Below are 18543 nucleotides of genomic sequence, written 5' to 3'. Positions count from 1 at the left end.
AGAAGCAAAAGGATAGGGCAGAACTAAATGTTTAGCATCAGGATATATCACAAAGTACTTTGAACCTGTCTCTGAAATGAATGTTGAAGAAGGTTCCAGAAGTACACATCAAATGGTTGTGATAAGTTTGATGATAATGATATCGTCATTGAGGTCGTTAATGCGTGAGTTAGCAAATCAGTTACTTGCTCCATTTTTTTGAATCATGTATTGTGTCCATGTTAACATCATGTTAGAAGTAAAAATGCAAAAAAGGAAAAAAGAAAAGGTACAAAAGAGAAAGTTGAGATGTGAAGTGTAATGCAATTCGTAAGACAAAAACCTAATATAAATTTTAAGCAACATAATCTGTTTTGTAATCCGAGTATGTATGTTTGGAGCAAACCCTTCCAAGTAAATGCCATTTATGGAACATTTGAAATAGGAAATAGGAAAGTCTAACATTCAAAGTGAAGAGCTTTCTTTTCTAAACTGAATGAAAGGGTTGATTTGTTTTCTACGTTGTCAGCTTGTTAAAAGGGCATGCAAAGGCTGAGAGATATTTTTCTTTTTCAATCTATCATAACTAAATCATATTTAAAGTACAGTTGATTTCTAATTAAACCTAATATTTCTGATTGTTTATGAGACATTTTTTTGATTTCCATCTTACACATGCTCATCTATTTCATTCAGTCAAGTGATTTATGTTTCCAGTGATGCTTGAGTGCTTGTTCGAATTTATGCCTACTATGGAAGAAAAAAATTATAGCCATGTCGTTTGCACAGACCTAGCAAACATTTAATGTTTTAAATTTTTTATTTTATTATTTTTTTTAAGAGAAGACAACTCAGAAAGCGTAATTCATATATGGATCCATCTCCAGCACTTCATTATTCTTGGGAAAAAAGTAAAATCAAGCATCTCATGCTTTACAGTGTTTGCATGAGGATACTATAAGACCGTTTGCGAAACAGGAGAAGGAGAACATTAGATAAAAAGTTGTTTAGAACTCCCTTTTCTGATATTCCTACTAATAAGTTTAAGGAATAATCTTTACAGTATACAGCCATTTCTAAGGCTAAAAGCTCAAGTTACATCAATCTATTGCATGTCAGTTTCTAGTAAAAGATTACTCCAAATTAAAGGCCAATCAAACATTTGTGCATTGTTTCATCATATTCCAATTATATAGTCTTTATTTTGCTACAAACGTCTGGGAATATTCATTATGGAAACCTTATCATAAGCATGGATGAAAATTTTGCTAAGGTGAATTTAAACCCAGAATGAGAGAAGCTCTTTGCTAAATTTAAGAGCAAAATTTCACATGTAGTCAAACAGACAGTGAAAGTCCACTTTGCCTTTTTTTTTTATTACAATATTTAAATTATCTCAGGTATTAACTTTTTATAATGCAGATTACACTATTTATTATTGTTGCATTTTGTCATTATTAAGAATATTCTCCTATGTTGTTTTTTTTATTTTTTTATTTTCTTTTTTTTGCTTATAATAGGCACCTATATGCCCATACTATGAAGATAATTAAGTAAAGATGTGCCTTTTATAACTCTCCCTCTTTTAACATTTTATCAGAGCGGTGACTTATGATTCTTCTTATCTTTTCAAAATATTTTTCTACCAATGATGTACTCTTTAAATTTCCCATCTCCATTGGCTATCCTCTATCAACTTTTCTTCTTTAAATTCTTGCCTCCATCATCTCTAACCCGATCATCTTTGATAATTCCACCATTTAGTTGTATGCCACTAACATAGCCAACCTTCTTTAATTTTTCAGGTTGCATCGACAAAAGCCATAAACTATTCCATCTATGCTTTCTATTAATACTCTTCATTAACACTCTTCATTGATAATTACATTGATGTTCTCTATTGATCCATCTTTTTAATGATCATATTTGTTCTTTCTCTGTCGTGAGTTGACTCTAAAGTTTGGAATATCAAGGCAGGATCTAACAATGAGACTGGAAACAATTCTTTTTATATAACATCCATAAAATTTATAAAACATAAATATTCAAATCTCAAACTAGTCAACTAAATCATATTTTTTTTTTCATAAAATACCCTTTTTTTATAATACAATTTTCAAAATAAACTGATGAAAAATTTGTTAGAATATTTATCTTCGATTGTAAACAAATTCTCTTCTTTTTCTCCATTTATTTAAGTGAGAATTTTTTTAAAAATATTTATTAAACTGTTCTATCGATTAAATAACTAGGTGTCTAAATGTATTTTTAAATTATTGCAATTTAGTAATTAGATATCAATGCATGTAAAATTTTGTACTTAAATCATTATATTTTTTTTGTTCATATACTTAAATAAATGCCTTAAATAAATACATTTTGTATTATACTTGCTGATAACATAAAGGGACTCATTTATCTTTTTTTAATCATTTAATATTTAAATAATATATTAATTGCTAGAGTGCATTCTAAGGGCACCATTAAGGTACAATCATCTTAATAACCTTTTTCAAACTAAAACTGTGGATGTAGATATTCATGCTAGTATAAGGGTCTCATCTAGTACTATAAGAGGATGAATTCCATCTTTTTAACATGCAAATACAATCATTTTTGATTGTCATGTCTTGAAATGTTCATATCATACAAGCATTACTTCTAATAAATTTGCATGATGTTTACAAAAGATATGAGTTCTGTTTAGTCTTATGAAGAGATTTATAAAAAAAAATTCATTTAATCAATTTCTAAAAACTACTTGTGGTAATAATATTCTCAATAGCATAGAAAAAGGACATAAAAATGATGCATCAATATATTACGAGAGCAGTATTTAATTAATATGAAGTAGAAATGTACCTACCTACATTTTTTCAGAAGCATTCTTTTATCTCCACTTTGGGTGTTACTTATTTTGGTTTAGTACTTATAATATAATCATTCATGCGATTACTGTTTTTCAATATATTTAGTTATTTATTATTTTTTAAATTTGATTTAAATAATTAAGTTATTTGAAGATTTGTTTTCTTTTTCCAATTTATTTCAATAAAATTACTATAATATTCCCAACCTTTTCTTATTTAACTAGTTTATTTTGCTTTCTCTAACTTCATTTAGCATTTAATTACAACTTTAGTCTTTCTCTTCAACTGGATTTAATTATCACCTATGTATCCAATTCAGTTTGACTTTGATTAATTAAATAACGACTCTAATATTTATTTTCTTATTTTATTAAATTCAAAGTTAATCAATTTAAACTAATAAATGACTTTTATTATTACCGAGTTTAAGTAATTTTTATTGTCTTTAATTAAATTCAATTTTCGTCTTTAATTAAATTTAATTCAATTAATTAAATCTAGGTATTTTTTACTGCTTTTCTCCTCATCTTAACTCTTTTAATCATTCCTAATTATTTCTAAAATAATTTTTAACTTTGTCTTCAACTAATATATTATTTTTATAACCATTAAAAAAGTTAATCTAGATCTTTCTACTTTTGTCTTAATCATCTAACTTAATATAGTTTCACAATTAAATTTTAGATTATCATATCTGTCAAATTTTACTACCTAGAAAATAACATCATATCTTTAAAAATTTTGGACCTTCAGATTTCTGAAGAAAATTATTAAAAGTTTTGATTTGTATTATTGCCTTGATGTTTGAAGAAAAATAACCATGTTCACTATGGGTGAGCATTCCATCGGTTTGGATGGATTGATTTTCAACTTGGTCATGCCGATTGCAACCGAAATCTGAAATCTGAAAAACTAAATCAAGTCACATTTTGATAAAACCGAAACGACAAAACTAATATTTAATTCAGTTTAAACGACTTGGTTATGAATAAACAAAAAAATTGTTTTTAGTTGAATTACATATCTTGTATTTATAAATTTAATTTCCTCCATCTAATTTCAAATTTTTGGTTTATCAGTTTATTCAGTTAAACGAAAATTTAAATCGAACCAATAACTAAAAATCGAATATTTAGGGTCTGTTTGAGATCACTTTTTGTTTTCTATTTTTGTTTTGTTTTTAGTATGTTTTATTTTCTATTTTATTTTTTTTTAAAATATGTTTGGTACTGTTTTGATTTATATGATTTTAAAAAACAAAAAATATAAAACATATTTTGTTGGGTATTTTTTATTTTTTTAAAGAAAAAACTATACTTTTTATAAAGCTGTTGGGTCCACGTGCCTCTAGTATTAAACTTTGTCGCCCATGACATATACGACGTTTTCCTTGCTCCACCCGACACGAAACATTAGCTATGGGCGAGTGGGAAGAGGGTGGCTGGTGGCTGCAGCTGCAGCTGGCGGGGGCCTGCAATAGTTGGGGGGGGGGGCGGCGATGGCTAGATGCTAGAGGCGGGCGGTGGGTTGCGTGCGGCGGTCAACGGACAGTGGCTGAAGCCAACGAACCGGTGGGAGGTGACCGACGATCGTTGTACTACAACAGGCAACAAAGCTTCACATAGGTAGTGCCTTGAAAACCTTTTTTTAAAACAACTAATATAGTATTTCCGTGTTTTTGATGTTTTGATAATTAGTCTTATTGTTTTAAAAACCAAATTTAAAAAATAAAAAATGAATAAACAAATGCTATTTTTGTGTTTGTTTTCTATATTTTGTTTTCAAAATTAAAAAATAGAAAACAGAAAATGATCCCAGATAGGGCCTTAAGTTTTAAAAACCAAAATCCGAAATGCATTTTTAGAACTGAACCAAATCAGCTAAACTTATTTGGTTTAGTTTGGTTTTTTAGTTTTGACCAAATAATGCACGCCCCAAATTTTGAGTAATTAACTTCCTTATCAAAACCCCAATCGACCTAAAATTGTTTTGGATCTAAACAAAATCCAACGTTTATAAATTATGGAAGAATTTTTAAGTAAAACATGCCTCTTAAGGTTGAAGAAAGAAAAGGGAAGAAATCTCTTAATTTTTGGTGTCAAAGATTGGACTCTATTTTAGCATGACTTAGTTTCTTGTTTTCGAGCTGTCACTCATGCATGGGTGCTTGTGCTCGGTTTAGCGTTCAGAAGCCTGTTCTCCTCTTGATTGCTTGTTAGTCTGCTCGACCCCTATGTTTCAGGCTATGCTATTCACTTGCTTGCTCTCTTTTTATTTCTCTTACCTTATCCTTTTTCCCTTTGTAATCCCATGGTTAATCGGCTAAGCAATGCCGAGTAATTGCGAGTATTCATCATGTCCATAAATAGTTATATATTAATTATATATATTATAATTTTTAAAATAATTTAATTTTTTATTATATTTTGATTTTAAATTATGTTATTTAAAGTTTTTTTTAAAGAGATTAAATATTTTTATTAATATTACTAAATTTCCTTATTTTTATTATTGTATCTTTAAGTATTATTATTTCTATACCACTTATATTATTACATTATTCGACATAGATCTTCGACGCTTTGCTTTTGATTCACACCACTCTTTCATGGATCGATCACACTTCTCTTGAGATGTGTGCAACCTATGGGGAACAAAAAATTGACTAAATATTTCTTTATTATTATTGTATATGTATTTTGAATTAAATTAAGTATTATTATTTATATAAAACTTATATTATTACATTCTTTGGCATATATCTCATTGTCGACCCTTTTACTTTGATTCAAAATACTCTTTCACGGATCGATCACGCTTATCGAGATGTGCAACCTTTTGGCAACAAAAATTGACTATTTTATTATTGGTTACTATTATTTTCAAACTTAAGTTGAAATCTGCCATACCTCTTGTGTTTGTGGGGGTTTTGTTATAATATCTAAACTATCATATGTGTGAACTATTTATAGTTGAAATTTACACTATTTAGTATGTTATATTTTGTATTTTTGAAAGAAATACATTATTTATTATTGCTATATTTCCCTATTTTTGAAAATGTCTTTCTATTGTATTTTTTATTATTCTCTCTCTTTTTTTTTTCTCTATACATAGGCACATATATGCTTATAGTGCAAAGACAATCTCTTAAAGATATACCTTTTGACAATTTTGATGATTAGCCTATACAAACTTCCCCTGCCTTCATTGAAAACCATTCTTCCCAACATTTTGTAGTTGGGGAAGACTATATTTAGAAGTAGAAATTTGCATTGATAATATGAGATAAGAGATTATTATTAATAAATAACTAGAAGACATCCCTTTTTACTCTTCAATTAAGATGCTTTAAATTTGCGCTTAGAGTATTTTGCTTACTAATATGAACTTTCACTAACTTGTATAAGTATAACAAAATGTTGGCTTCATTCATGATTTGTTACCTAAGTCAGGTTGATTTTTTTCTACTTTAGGGTTAAGTGTTAACCAATTGTTTTGACATTAATTGCTATTAGTTACGTGGCTTGGGCGTCAAGGTTTAATGAAACAAAATCAAGTAATGGTAGTGCAACGATTTCTGAAAAAAATGAGATTGTTATAATGAAATAATGGTCTATTAAGGATTTGATTTCTTATTGGCCCCTTATGTTCCTTTTAGATATTGGCATGCCTCAAATGCACTATTAATGGCTACAAGACATCTTAACGTAAAAGTGGTGTTAGGATGGATTTACAAAGCTGCCACATCTCTAAAAAAATAGGATTTTGGTATTTAAAAATTAGAATGTAGGCATGTCATTTGATTTTTAGGACACATGGCAGGATTTTATGGTCATCCTGATGCATTTTGTGTAAGGATGTCTTGATGCAATCCTTTTTCCGCACTTAAACCTTGTTCTATTCTTTTTTTGGAAATGAAATTAGTTGAAATTGTTTGTCATTTTCCCTTCACACGCCTAGGAAGTCCACATAGTGAGGATACAGCAGGTCTCGGCCTCACCATCTTTTCATTGCACTATAGTATTTGCATATGCTGCATTATGCTTCCTTATAGTTTCTAATCTTTTTGTAGTTTTTCTCATCTTGAGATGTAAGTGCTGAATTTCTATTTGAAGCTCTTCCATGGAGATTTCTTGTGCTTGGGGTTATTGATTCCTTTTAGCCGGCATCCTATCCTAACGATCTACTACCACTTTATTGACATCACAAATACATTGGCTACACTATAAGTAAACTTTATAAGATAAAAAAGTTTCATGGAGTTAGAAAAAGAACAATGATTACAAGAATTTAATAACTCCAGAATCTCACCAACACAAAGATAATGGACATTGTACTCCCGAGAGTTAATGTAAGATCTCACCTAATTTCAAATTTTCCTTGTGATGATGTTCTTGATTACTTTTCCAAATCCGATCCATGTCGGCCCCAAAATAACATACCAGAAGAACTCAAATGATAGTTATAGTATCCCAAATTAGTTGCAGTTTGCCAGTCGCTCCTTGCTCCAATCGGTGGTTGGAAAGTCAGTTTGCAGTTCAGCCACCTGATGAAGAATACAAGGAAATACAGCTAAATTGAGTGTATACATTAGATATTAACAACTTAGTTGAAAGAAGTAGAAAGCAACAAATCTTATGTGTGGAAAAACTGTAATTTCAAGCTTATTTAATCTTCCAGTCTGCTGGAAGTCCACCTCCAAAAGAATCTACTGGGAGGTTTCTAGTCAAATAAGGTTGGTGTCACCTTTGTTTTCCTACAACATCTCTTTTATTTAACCAAAATTCTGCCAAGCACCTGCAGAAGACGACACAGGCATAAACAAGGCTGCAAGATGGCATTGGATTACATGGCTGCTGAATTCAGCTGTCTGTTCTCCTGTCCTCTCTGCTTTCCCATCGCAACAGGAGGGAACCGCATGCAGGGGAAAAATGCACTTACTCTGGTGGATTCTAGTCACTGGAATCAGTTTCTGTTTCTTATAACAGCTTTGGGAGAAGCCTTGATCAAATTGACGAAGTCTCAGGCTCATCTAACATCTCTCTCAAGGAAAAAAAAAAGAAAGGCCTTTCGTGGGATGAAAAGGGGGATTAAACAAGCCAACCCTATTGTAGATTATAATACCATCATTCACAATTATAGCCCTTCTGAAGAAGAAAGGAAATGAACTATCTTAATAACTGACAGGATAAATATAAGGACCACACCACTTAATGACATTTGGTCCTGTAGAGCATTCTCGAGTGGATTTCTGTGATCTGGTCTTGTTATTTTTTGGGATTCTCACCTCGCTGTGAAGGCTTCAAGCAGATCATTGTTGGAGTGTTCTCTATTTCATCACTTTAGATTCAATTTCATTAGTCGTCTTTATCCAACTTCCTATTTTTCAATGTTTATTTGGTCAATTAAGCTTTTACCAGCTTGTCTTTTTATTTTGTAAGTCCTTGTGTCAGTAGGATCCTTAATTGCTTTCCCCTTCTATAAAGCTGATTTTTTTTTTTGGCATGAGCTTATATTATGTTGATATCATTTAATTTATATTGGCTTCATTGTTCTTGTCATACTCCGTCTAGGTTTTCACTTCAATAATCAAAATGTCAAATCCTGTAACTGTCCTACATTTTCCAATCTTATGCATAATGACATTGGCTCCGCATCTGTCATGAGGTTTCTGTTTCTTTCTACTCGGATGCCGTAGCCTATAATATTCTGAATTCCTTTCTCGAGCGATTTATGCCCTCCTATATGCTGATTTCTCTTTTATTCTCTAGAAAATAAAAAAGAGAAAATTAATATGGATCCATAAAATGCATGTTTTTTTTTCTTCAACATACAATAATTATGACCGAATCGGGGGAATGCTTGGGCATGCTATTCCCATCAGGCGTTTACTAGCATATCCAAGCTGTCGTTCTCCATGGATGTTGGAGTTGTGTTTATGTGTAAATGCTTAACAAATATTTTCCTAGGGTAACTAATTAACATTTTCAAACATGGTCACTATTATCTAGGATTGTATTGACAGTTTGTTATTCTTTTTTATTATTGTTCCCTTTTTGAGATATTAATAACGTCATTTAATCCGATTTCATTCACAATACGAATCATTTATTAGATTTTAAGTTGCTCTTTTATTTCATTCAGATTGTTCATATTCTTTAATCCTATATTCTTATTTTTAGAGATGCGGAGCCAAAACTTGATGCTAGTCCAGAAGAGATTAGAAGTATTCTGGAGGTCATTGCTGCCACGGGGAAGTTCTGGTACATAACCATTGACCTACGATTGTGTATTTCTATAATTTTTTTCCTCTGAATATACTTCAGCAGTTCATGCTGTTATTCATTTCAAAAGGCATGGCTCTCTTGAAGTACAAAGTCTTTCTTTTTTTGGAATTTTACCTTATATAGATTATATCTCGGGCTGGTCATCATTAGCTATTGCTAATGTAGAAGATATAAAAATGGAAAAAAAAATCTCAAGGATGTTTATTTTTCTTTCTTTTTACAAGTGGGGAGGTATGTATGCATCTTCAAAGACATTAAAAAATGGGAAAAAATAAGAAGGGTCGGCGATACTATAGAGAAGTATATGGATTGCAATTCGAGGGCCATAGAAAAATTGATTCAATGATACAAGACCTCAATTCGTGTGCATTAAGTTCTTTTCTATGATTGGAGAGTGAGTGGGCCCCACCATGAACGAGAGAGGGGGAGAGAAAGAGCGGAATTCAACAACCTCCTCAAACGCCTACAATATTTTTGAATGTTGGTTTGCATAATTTTTTTATGAACATGTCAGCTAGTTGATTCATTGTAAACATATGAAATACATATTAGTCCACATTCTAGTTTCTCTTTTATGAAGTTTCTATCAACTTTTACATGTTTGGTGTGATTATGTTGTAATTGATTGCATGTAATATTGATGGCTGAATTATTATCTGTGTATATTTTTATTAGCTCTTTCCACTTGATTTTAAATGCTCTAATATTATTATGATCCATAGAAACTCACAAATCCTTTGGGCAGTGACTCTAAATTCAACTCCAGCTCTTCATCTTTGAAACTGCTGACTATTTCTTATTTCTCCAAGTTATGAGATTTCTTCTTAAGAATGTATAATATTTTGACCCAGATTTTCTATTCATCGGCAATTCAACATAATCTGCATATGTAGTGTCTCGAAGCTGTGATTCTTTGAGTTTCTACATGAATTGACTTATTAGACTTATTGTGAATACAATGCTTGGATGAGTGCTGGATAGTTAGATTAATTTTTTCACTAACTTTTGATATCTTATAGTATCAACATCAGTTTATTTTTCATCAGGATTCGATTTTTTCATGGTCCAATTAGAGTTTCATATGACTTACACTTCTTCATCCAAGTATTTAAGTTTTTTGGTTAATTGCTCTATAGCAAGTGTTTTATTGACAGTTTAAACCCTTTGATTATCATCTCCCGTAATATTATATCATCAACATATACAATAAGGTTTGATATTCTAACCATCAAAAGAGCACTTTATGGCATTTTTGGTTTTATTTGTATCCTACTCTTTCCATAACCTTTGTAAATTTGCCAAACCAAGCTTTTGATGATCATTTAGTATGTATAGAGCCTTTTTCATCTGCATTCCTGATTCTTTCTGAAGGACTTATCAAATCCTGATAGTGGATCCATATAGACCTCATCTTCAATGTCCCCATGTAAAAAACTATTTTTGACATTATTTTGCTTTTTAGACCACCCGGGATTTATTACTAGGGATATTTGAATGCTTATAATGTTCATTTTTTTGCAATAGGAGCAAAGGTTTTTGAATAACCAAGCCCATATGATGGAGTGTGTACTTTTGCTGCTTGTCTTGCTTTGTATTTTTTCAGGCTTTCATATGCTTTGTATTTATCCATGAAAATCCATTTTCATTACCCTCTTCTTTTTTGTTTGGTAATTCAACGATCTCATTTGTATGATTTTTTTCAAATGTATTCATCTCTTCTCTCAAGCCCTACTTCCAATTTTATTTTCAAGTTACTCGAATAATATTTGTGGAATGGAAATGGGGTTGATGTTGATTCAAAAAGCTTTATGCTAGGAAAAAAAAAATTATGACATGAGGTGTACTAGGAGATAGGATATAAACGAGTAATAGTAGGTGATCAATATTACTTGTTAATGCTTCATAGTCCTGGACTTGGTAGAGATTATAACTTGGTTTGCTCTTTTTTATATAAACTTGAAGGGGTTTTTCATGAAATTTATAGTATTTGTCTTTGATGTGCCTTTTTTTTTACAGTAATTACACCATATATTATCTTTGAAAGAATATTTTTGTCCTTACTTTGGAGAAGTTTCTATGATAAAAAATCTTTTGTCTTGGGATTCTGAAGTTATCAAGGCAGATGTTTTGAGGATTTGATCATTGATCATCACTCCTTTTTTTACAACACGTACAAGAGAAAATACTTTTTTTAGAAAAGGGAGGTTTTCCTTACTTAAGATTTGAATTTAAATTTGATCAAATTCATTGTTAAGTCCTGTCAGAAACTTTCGCTTCACAAATTATTCGAGGATCACCACGTCCTCACAACTTGGTTTCTTCAAATCTTGGTAGTAGTTCAACTCTAATCAGTGAACTTTCATAGCGATATAATGTTTAATGATAGGAATATTATATTGTTTGGTTATGGTGAATTCAGTTTGATTTCGTCTTGGTAGTACGGATGGGTCTGGAAGTGAAAACTCAACATTAAGAAAATATAACAAATATTGTAAAGAAAACTCTAACCTCACTATTCCATTTAGAAAATAATGCAACAAAGAAAACTCTCTAAAATGTTTTTTTTTTGTATAAGAGGGGAGATATTATACATCGTTAAGAGGCATTACATAATAGTAATAAATCAAAAAAAGGTAGAATAATAAGGGGTTGGCCATCCTATATTGAAAAACACACAAATTGCAATTCTACTGTCACAACCTAGTCTAGGAGCTTGGAATTTCTAAGGCGTGAATTGATAGTTTTACAATGAAATTAGAACTTTCTATTTTAATTATCTATCATTAACAGTTTACAATTCAAATAAATTGAACGAACCACTTAAAAAAAATAATTTAATTTAACAAATAATAAGTTTACATTTTAGTTTGTTGATTTCGTCTTTTGTACACTTTTCTTCTTCTAGTACTTTTCTTTTGTTTGAAAGGTTAAATCTACACAATATTAAAATAAATAATGAGTTAATTACAATAACCCAATGAAATAATTATACTTCTATATTATAGTAACTCAATGAAAATAAGATAATATGTATGTTGCTCTTTTCTATTTTGTTATAAAAAAAATATAATAATCTATATAAAATGTACATGAAGTTTGTTGGTCTTTTCTATTGTGTAAGCCAACCTTTTCTATTCTTTTATAAAAATTATGCAGTAATCTATATAAATATACATGGCATTTGCTTAAAGAAGAAATCTAAAATCTCTAAATACATTAATTTTTTCTTTACTTTTCAAGATGCTATATTTTTACTTTTTAATGCTTATCTTACTCTTAACCATTATATTTGTCTCAGAAGCATTGTCTAAACATAATCTAACAACACACTTTTGACCAATACACATCCCTTCGGAACAACTAGGTGCATATTAAGTCTACTTTTGTTTGAGGTGGAAATATACCAACTCACTGCTGATCTATATTCTCCCACTGACACAACATTCATGCTCTAAATAACACGATTGTCTGAGGTGGTTGAAAAATATCTACGCGCGCGGGAATATTGACATCTCTAGCTAATAGGGTTGTCAAAAAAGCTCGTTGTTCGCGACCAGCTCGTGTTTAGCTCGGTAAGTAGCTTGTGTTCGATTCGTTTGTTATACATGCAAGTCGAATATGGTCAAGTTTTTCTAGCTTGATTTATAAACAATTAAAAATAATATAATTATAACATTATTATATTAAAATTTTATGATAAATTTAATAGAAAATTCAAAATTAAAATATATTAAATCATTTAAATTAACTTTTTTTATGCTAAAATAATTTGAAATTAATCCCAGTCATTGGATGATGGATCCCATCAACCACCCTAACTTTTATTTATATTAAAAAAAAAACTAACTATATATACTTAATAACCCCTAAATCGAACCCTACCATCGTGAGCCGCCCCTTTCTTTTTCTTTTTGTCGCAACTGCGAGTGCGAGGGGGGCGATTTGACGAAAGGCATGGGGTGTAGTTGGCGATTGCGACTCTGTGAGGGGTTTCCTTTCCTTTCTTAGGGCTACAACCAAGAGTCAAGAGGATAAGAGGTGAGATTATTTTATCACTCGGTGAAGGCAGACTGCGAAGCCTGTGATCACACATCAAGGTTCTTTGTATTTGGTAATGGATTTTTCTAGCGACTATTTATTAGGTTAAATCCAGCGTAAACAGAAGCGAATCAAACTGAGAAGGTTCTTTGTGAACTGTTTCTTTTTTTTTCCAGCAATTCTTTGCGATCTAAGAAGGTTTTTTCTTTTATTTTGAGCCGAACACGTGCCTAAAACGAACAAATCAAACTTAATTCAAACCAAACTCGAACACACTGTTCACGAGCCAATTTCAAACATGGGCCTATTTCAAACAACTTTTAAATCAAACGAGCCGAACACGAATAAGTCCTAGGCTCACTCATGTTTAGCTCTTTTATTGCCCTACTAGCCACCGTAAATGAATAAATTTATCTTAATATGCACATACAAACATTTATATATACAATATTTTCATTTTATTTTTCGTAGCTCACATTTTTTTCTTATCAAACAATTTGTATAGATTTACCAATGAAGAAACAAATTTGCTTGAATTTAAAGGTCATGTAAATTTTATATATACTTCTCTGCTATAATCTAAATGTGTTTGAATAATAATATGACATTTTCTTAGAAAAATTATTGTGCAACTATTTAACATGCATATTTTATGTTTAACAATATGAAGAATCTGTTATAGATTAAATCTCATTGGTATATGTTGGAAATCAAAGAAATAATTTGTATTTCGCCTTATTATTTGAATTGATCATACAAGGTATTATATAGGAGATTAAAAGGAGAAAAACTAGGAAACTATTTAACTAATTCCCTTAATTTAAGAGATTACAAATTTATTCTAATTTCTTTAATTTAAGGGATTTACCAATTAATTCTAATTTCCTTAATTAATGAAATTAGAAAGGAAATTAGAATTAATTCTCACAACTTTATTTCCATCTCAGTCACATCTCGACACTCCCCCTCAAGCTGAGAAATAGATGTCTTCCATTCCCAGCTTGGATACAAGATCATGGAAACTTGAACTGTTCAACCCCTTTGTTAGAATATCGGCTAATTGTCTTTCTGATAGAACATAGGACATACGTACTAATCCTTCCTCCAGTTTTTCTTTGATGAAATGTCTATCAATCTCAATATGCTTTGTCCTATCATGTTGTATAAGATTATAAACTATATTAATGGCAGACTTGTTGTCACAGTAGAGTTTCATAGGACCCTCCCATGGGATTCTTAGATCATCCAAGATGATTCTCAACCACAGTAATTCACATAATCCTTGAGCAATAGCCCTGAACTCTGATTCTGCAGATTACCTTGCTACTACATTCTGCTGCTTGCTCCTCCATGTCACTAGGTTACCTCCAAGAAAAGTACAATATCCTGTAGTTGATCTTCTATCCACTATGGAGCCAGCATATTCAGCGTCGATGTAGGCTTCCAGAGTAAGAGTGTCATTCCTTTTGAACATGTTTCCTTTCCCTAGATTGCCTTTCAAGTAATGCAGTACCCTGTAGGCAACCTTTCTCTGAGGTTCTCTAGGATCATGCATGAATTGACTGATCATACTTATAGAATATGCTATGTCTGGTCGAGTGTGAGCAAGGTATATGAGTCTGCCAACCAATCTCTGGTACATTCTTTTATCCAGAGCTAGTTCTTCTTTAGCTTCTCCCAACTTATAGTTTGGATCTATTGGAGTAGCGATTGACTTACATCCAGTCTTCCCTGTTTCTGTCAATAAATCAATCACGTACTTCTGCTGAGATATGAAGATCCCCTGTGTGGAATATGCCACCTCAAGACCGAGGAAGTACTTCAATTTCCCCAGTTCCTTGATTTCAAATTCTTTTACTAGTCTCAGCTTCAATTCATGCTTCTCTTTCTCATCATTTCCAGTCACTATGATGTCGTCCATATAGATTAAAAGAGCAGTCACTCCCCCTGCAGCTGAATGTTTAATGAAAATAGTGTGGTCACCTTGGCTTTGATTATACCTAGATCCCTTCATGACTTTTGCAAACCTGTCAAACCATGCTCTAGGAGATTGTTTTAACCCATAAATGATTTTTTTCAGCTTGCATACCTTATTACCTGTGTCCCCTTCAACTTCCGGAGGGATGTTTATGTAGATTTCCTAGATTTCCTCATTTAGGTTGCCATGAAGGAAAACATTCTTTACATCATACTATAGCAGTTGCCAATTGAAGTGAGCAGCCAATGATAACAAAATTCTCACCGTGTTCAATTTTAGCAGTTGCCAATTGAAGTGAGCAACCAATGATAACAAAATTCTCACAGTGTTCATTTTTGCAACTGGAGCAAAGGTTTCCTGATAATCCACCCCGTAAGTCTGAGTGTACCCTTTGGCTACTAACCTTGCCTTATATCTTTCAAGGGATCCATCAACCTTGTACTTTAATGTAAAAATTCACTTGCAATCAACAATGTTTTTTTTCCTTTGGTTTGTCAACAATCTCCCATGTTTTATTCTTTTCTAAAGCACTCATTTCCTCTTTCATAGCGTCTCTCCATTCTTTTTTTGTCAATGCCTCAGACACATTGTTAGGAATGACAATGGTGTTCAAACTCACAATGAATCTTTTGTGGGCTGGTGATAGGTGCTTGAGAGATACATTGTGAGATAGTGGATAGAGTGGATTGAATTCTTGGACTTGTGTCAGTTCAGGAACGGCCTTTTTCCTTGAATACACCTGAGGAAATCTCGGGAAATAATTAGTGACACTGGTTGGAGTAGGAGGTTAAGGATCAAGTGACTCAGATGTGATTGGTTCAGAGGACTCGGGTTCAGCTGGAATCGGGTTCAGCCGGAATAGGAGAGTTTGATCTAGGTTCAACAACACGGGCTGACACATGTGAAAGTTTAAGGGTTTTAAGTGGTTCAAAGGGCTCACAATTACTATCTTCCATCATGGAAATCTTCCCCTGAAGAGAGTACTTGGAAAAAAAAGATTTATTTTCTGTGAAAGTGACATCTGCAGAGATTTAAAATTTTATGGTAGAGGGATTGTAACACTTATATCTCTTTTGAGTGGAGGAGTGACCTAGGAAAACATATTTGATGGTCATTTGAGGTTTTCTTAAATCTTGTGAAGTTAGGTGCTTGAATGGACATGAACAAAGGCAGTACACCCAAATAGCTGGGAGTGAGGCCATTTGAGGTTCTGAAGTGAGGGTAGAAGCTATTTAAGCGAGGGTAGAAGCTATTTAGGACCTCTATGGGGCTATTGTTTTCTAATACACGGGAGGGAAGTCTATTGATCATGTGTGTGGCAGTAAGAACTGCTTCTTCCCAGTAGGACTTATGAACATTCCCTTGAAAGAGTAAGGCTCGGGTGGTGTTGAGTAAATGCCATTCTTTCTTTCAGCTATCCCATTTTGTTGGGGTGTGTCCACACATGATGAGTCATGGATAATCTCCTGTGATTGAAAATAAGGTGAAAGAATTTGATTGAAGTAATCTCTAGCATTGTCTGTCCTAAAGCCTTTTATTTTGACCCCAAATTGATTTTGAACCATTGAATGGAAATTAGGTATAACTGTGCTAACATTAGATTTTTGTTTAAGAAGAGCCCTGTAACCCGGGTGCAATCATCAATTAATGATACAAACCAACGAGCCCCAGAAACATTAGGTATAGTGGAAGGACCCCATATGTCACTATGAATCAGATGAAAAGGATGAGAACTTCTTTTATTGCTAATAGGAAAAGATACACGGGTATGTTTTGCCAATTTGCAAATGTCACAATTAAACTCAAAAATATTTAATCCTTTGAATAAATGAAGAAACATTATATTTAGAACCCTAAAAGAGGGATGATCAAGACGTAAGTGATACAGCCAAATGACATCTTTGTTTGAGGAACTAAGGAAAGATGAGGACAAATTGCTCCTGATTTTCTGGGATGGTTCAAGGTGGTAAAAATTGCTCCTTTCCTTAGCAAGTCCAATCCTCCTCCCCGAGTCCTGTTCCTGAAAAACATAATAAGAAGGAAAAAAACAACATAACATTTGAGATCATGAGTCAATTTTTGAATGGACACAAGTCTTGTTGACAGTTTGGGTACATGGAGAACGTTTTTTAGGATAAGGCTAGGTGTGATATGTATATCAGCAATCCTTGCAACGGTAGCTAAAGAGCCATTGGCCATGATAATTTTTCTATTACTTGGACAGGGGGTATAGGATTGGAAGAGTTGAGATGTGGGGGCCATATGATTAGTAGCACCGGAGTCAATGATCCAAGAGTTGGTATATAATTTGTCTAAGACATTCATGCAAATAATTTTACCTGAAAGAGCTATCGAACATGCTCCAGAAGGCTTCTCAAGAGATTCCAATAAGTTTCTCAATTTTTCAATTTCTTCACTGCTGAATCCCCCTATTGTTGATTTTTCCTCAATATTGGGTTGCTCTGCCATATGCGCTCAAGGCCTTTGTTTCTCCCCACTGTTGCCCCATTCTCGGCTTGGAGGTTTAGCATTTAACTTCCAACGCTTCTCCCTTGTATGCCTCAGTTTCTTGCAACAAGTGCACCAAAGATTGTCTTTGTTCTCCTTCCCTTGGTTATCGTTCTTTGACTTCTCCTGATTTGTGTTTGCTGCTAAGGCTGACCCATCCATAGTATGTGGTTCTAGCATGGCACTCCTCCGACTTTCTTCTGTTCGGCTGTGCGGATTAATGAGATTGTCTCTTCTAGAGACAGTGTATCCTTTTTGTCGAGGGTTTAGATTCTAACATGATCAAATTCAGGATTGACCAAAAAATCATATATCCGATCATTCTCAATGAACTTCTTCAAGGTGGCAACATCATCAGGACATTTCATCTCAATTACACGATAGTGATCCAGTTCCTGCCATAGATTCTGCAATAGAGTTGCATACTCTGTGACAGATTTGTCTCCTTGTTTGGTTGCTCCGGTTTTTTCCTTGATTTCATACACAAGGGCAGCATCGCGGGCTTTCGAGTATGTGCGGTTGATATAGTCCCATATTTTCTTTGCGGTGTTCAAGAACATGCAAGTGTCACTGATCGTTGGGTCCAAAGAATCTGTTGACCTCACTCTTGGTTGAGGTCTAGAAACTTCTTTAGTAGCCTAGGTCTAGCCATATGACTTTCCTATTGACTAGTCTTAGAAAATTAGAAAAGGTACCCCCACCATTAGAAATTCAAAACTTTTCTTTTTACTCAACTTGAAATTCCACATAATGATCTTAACCTCTAGCATTTAGTAGATAAGATCATTATAAGAGAATTCAAGAAGAATCCCTATAGGATTACTTGGCTTTAGGATTGACCCAGGGGGTTGACTTGGAACTAGGGTACACCATATCTTCA

General features: G+C 32.6%; 1 protein-coding gene across 5 annotated transcripts in view; it reads left to right on the top strand.

Annotated features, from left to right (window-relative positions):
- LOC110026599 (serine/threonine-protein phosphatase 4 regulatory subunit 2) overlaps positions 1-18543 on the top strand; it is a 63038-nt gene that overhangs the window by 8055 nt on the left and 36440 nt on the right. For all 5 annotated transcript variants that reach the window (XM_020727623.1, XM_020727610.1, XM_020727618.1 and 2 more), the window contains exon 3: positions 9035-9115. In XM_020727623.1, coding sequence (XP_020583282.1) covers positions 9035-9115 — 81 coding nt within the window. The remainder of the gene's footprint in view (positions 1-9034; positions 9116-18543) is intronic.

The sequence above is a fragment of the Phalaenopsis equestris genome, unplaced genomic scaffold (assembly GCF_001263595.1).
Source record: "Phalaenopsis equestris unplaced genomic scaffold, ASM126359v1 Scaffold000002, whole genome shotgun sequence".
In the NCBI taxonomy this organism is placed as follows: domain Eukaryota; kingdom Viridiplantae; phylum Streptophyta; class Magnoliopsida; order Asparagales; family Orchidaceae; genus Phalaenopsis; species Phalaenopsis equestris.
The sequence above is the reverse complement of the archived record's forward strand: the minus strand, read 5'-3'. Positions and strand labels throughout refer to the sequence as shown.